This window comes from Guillardia theta (assembly GCF_000315625.1).
Source record: "Guillardia theta CCMP2712 unplaced genomic scaffold GUITHscaffold_47, whole genome shotgun sequence".
NCBI classification, from domain to species: Eukaryota; class Cryptophyceae; order Pyrenomonadales; family Geminigeraceae; genus Guillardia; species Guillardia theta.
In genome coordinates this window covers 106,001-109,080 of record NW_005434627.1, presented here as the reverse complement: position 1 = coordinate 109,080, position 3,080 = coordinate 106,001, and the positions used below count along the sequence as shown (strand labels likewise).

Sequence of the window (3,080 nt, the reverse complement as noted above, 5' to 3'; positions counted from 1 at the left end):
CCTGCCACCGCCATTGCGCCCTCGCCCTCATCCCTCCGCCCCGAATCCAGGGAGAAAGGCAACGAAGGGAGATCAGAAGGAAGCGAGGGAGGGAGGGGGAGGAGGAGGGAGGGAAGAGGGGAGGGAGCAGGGAAGGGAAGGAGACTAGGAACGGAGTGGCCGCAAGTGAGAGGAGTGAGGTGGGGGCGCGGTGAAGGAGGATGCGTCAGTAGACCAGCTCTCCTCCTGAAATGATCCGAGCGCTCCCATGGCTGGTATGCGCCGCCCTCCTGCTCCTGTGCGGAGGGACAGAGGAGGATGCATACATGGCGAGCAGGGCAGAGACATGGCTGAACTTGGCTTCGGTGTTCGAGCAGCGAGGGAGGACGACGGACGCTCTGCGTGCTGCTCGGACATGCTTGCGGTTGCAGGCTGAGGACGCCAGGTGTCTGTCCATGCAGGGACGGATCCTCGCCGCACACCTGGGCTATGAGCATGTATCCCTTGGCTACTTCATGCGCGCCGCCAGCATCGCTCCCTCCCTGCCATCGCTCATGAACCTGGGGCTCGCCTACTCGCACGTCTACGACAACAGGAGGGCAGGAGAGGCGTACGCGGCAGCGCTGGAGCACGAGGAGAGCATTGCCGTCTGGTCTCAGTGTCTCTTCCGGCTGTGCGAGGTGAAGCAGATGATCTGCGAGGACTGGGGGGGTCAGGAGGAGAGGATGAGCATGCTGAGGAGGACAACGGAGGAGCTGATCAGCAAGGGGATGAAACCCATCTCCCCCTTCCTTGCCATGTCCCTTCCTCTCCCCCCCGAAGACATCCTGGCCATCACTCGCGCACATGCTCATCTTGCTGTGAAGGGAGCAGAGCACGAGCGGCAGTCCTCCAACCAGTCTCTTCCGTTCCCCGTGCTGCGAGCAGGTCCACTCGCAATCTCAAGGTGAGAGGAGGGGGGAAGGAAGGAAGGGTGGAGCAGGAGCAGGAGCAGGAGCAGGAGCAGGAGCAGGAGCAGGAGCAGGAGCAGGAGCAGGAGCAGGAGGAGCAGGAAGAGAAGGAGTAGGAGGAGCAGGAGCAGGAGCAGGAGCAGGAGCAGGAGCAGGAGCAGGAGCAGGAGCAGGAGCAGGAGCAGGAGGAAGGTGATCATGGCTGCTGCTGAGGCAGGAGGCTAAGAGTGGTCTACTTGAGCGCGACCTTCGATCCTAACAAGCTCATGAACGGCTTCCTGCGGTGCTTTCAAGTCTGCTGGCCGTGACCCTCCTGACTGGCAAAGCAGGGACGTGTGGTGGAGGCATCCTACCAGCCAGGTAGAGGTTCACTGTGTAGCCTGGGACATGCGGGAGGAGGGAGGAAGGCGATGGATCAGGGAGCAGGTAGAACACTTTCACTCAGCTGAGCACCAGTCGGATCTTGGTACGAGCAACCTGCATTGTCCTGTCCTGCGCTCCTCACAGGGTTGTCGTGTTGACTTGACAGGAGTCGCTCAGCTGGTTAACGCTCTCCATGCTCACCTGCTCGTTGAGCTGGTCGGGTGGTACCCCGAGCAGGTTCCTCTCAAAGTCCTACCGCCCCTCGTCCCTCCTCCTCCTTCCTCCTCCTTCTCCCTCCTCCTCCTTCTCCTTGCTCATCCTCACTCTCGACTCTCCTCCTCACGCTCCACTTTCTCCTTTCCCGTCTCCTTCCTCCTCCCAATCTTCTTCCTCCCTTTGTCTTCTTTCCTACTCAGCCCCTGTTCCTCTACCAGATTCTTCTCGCAATCCTGTCCTATCCTCTCCTCCCCTCTCGCTCTTTCCTTCTCTCAGCTTCTCCTTCTGACATCCTCGACCAGAGGAGCGGAATCGTAGCCCATCGACCATGCCGCGTGCAGTCACTGTATCGCTTCATCGGTAGGTGAGGAGGAGAGCGGCTGGTGGTGACTGCGAGGCAGGAGGAGGAGGAGGGAGAGGAGACAATCTGTACATCACAGACAGCACCTCCCTCCCTCCTGAGCTCGTCGGGCTCGTCGACGAGAAGATCCTCTACCTTCAACCCCTCTACCTTGCCTGCGGGTGCTCCTCCACTCTTCCCCTCTCTCCTCCTCTCCTCCTCTCCTCCTCTCCTCCTCTCCTCCTCTCCCCCCTCCTCTCCTCCTCTCTCTCTCCTGTTTCTCCTGTGCTCCTTCATTACTGTTTCACCATCAACTCTCCTCCTCTTCTTCTCCTTTCTCCCTTCCTTCTCCCTCTTCTTCCTACTCTCTCCGTCTCTCCGCCTCTTCCTCATTCACTGATCCCTCCGCTTTCAGACACGCTCGCACTTTCGCTCAGGCTGCTGGTGAGCGACTTCGTTCAGCTCACAAGTGACCATGCACCTCTAGCTCAGCAGCTCTCTCGACACAGAGAAGAATTTGTCTCCAAGTACAACCTGAGTAGTGAGTGGAGAGCAGGAGAAGGAGAAGGAGAAGGAGCAGGAGCAGGGTCACTGAACGTGGACGCGGGGGGGAGAGGAAGAGGAGATGAGGGCCGTGCTTGCTCATAGAAATATTTCATTGCAGAGGATGCGATCTTAATCGGCGCTCTCAACAAATACTACAAGATCTCCCCGGAGGTGCTCCTCCTCCTCCCTCGTCCTTCACTTCTCTATTCCTCCTCCTCGTCTCCTCAACTTCTTTCCTCCCCCTCCGTCCCTTTCTGCCCTGCTTCTTTTCATCCTCTCCTCTCATTCTCCTTTCTTCTCCTCTTCTCCTCCTGTGCTTCTCTAGTCTCCTCCGCTTTTGCTTGTTCACCTCCCCTCTCCTCTCTTTCCGTTCTCTCCCTCGCTCCCCTCCGTCCCCCTTGACTCTCCTCCTACAGCTCTGGAGCACATGGTGCAACATACTCCTCAGCCATCCCCGAGTTGTTCTCATCGTCATCCGATACAGGTTTACTTCCTTCCCGCCCCACCACCTACCCCTTCCTTCCTCCTGCATCTCCTCCCTCATGCTCCGTCTCATAAAAACGCGTCCTTCTTCCCTTCATTTCACTTCCTTTCTTGCCCTTCCTCTCTTTGATTCTCTCCCTCCCACGCTATCTTTTCCTTCCTACCTCCCTCTCCTCCCTCCCTCCCTCCCTCCCTCCCTCCCT

At 58.6% G+C, this 3,080-nt stretch overlaps 1 protein-coding gene across 1 annotated transcript in view; it reads left to right on the top strand.

Moving 5' to 3' along the window:
* Window positions 1-230: 230 nt before the first annotated feature.
* GUITHDRAFT_163881 (hypothetical protein) overlaps window positions 231-3,080 on the top strand; it is a gene marked incomplete at both ends in the record, with an annotated part of 3,289 nt that continues 439 nt past the window's right edge. The window contains 11 exon segments of the mRNA XM_005830173.1: window positions 231-906; window positions 926-1,121; window positions 1,147-1,212; window positions 1,259-1,395; window positions 1,459-1,529; window positions 1,811-1,868; window positions 1,910-2,030; window positions 2,264-2,292; window positions 2,336-2,389; window positions 2,513-2,565; window positions 2,811-2,879. Coding sequence (XP_005830230.1) covers window positions 231-906; window positions 926-1,121; window positions 1,147-1,212; window positions 1,259-1,395; window positions 1,459-1,529; window positions 1,811-1,868; window positions 1,910-2,030; window positions 2,264-2,292; window positions 2,336-2,389; window positions 2,513-2,565; window positions 2,811-2,879 — 1,530 coding nt within the window.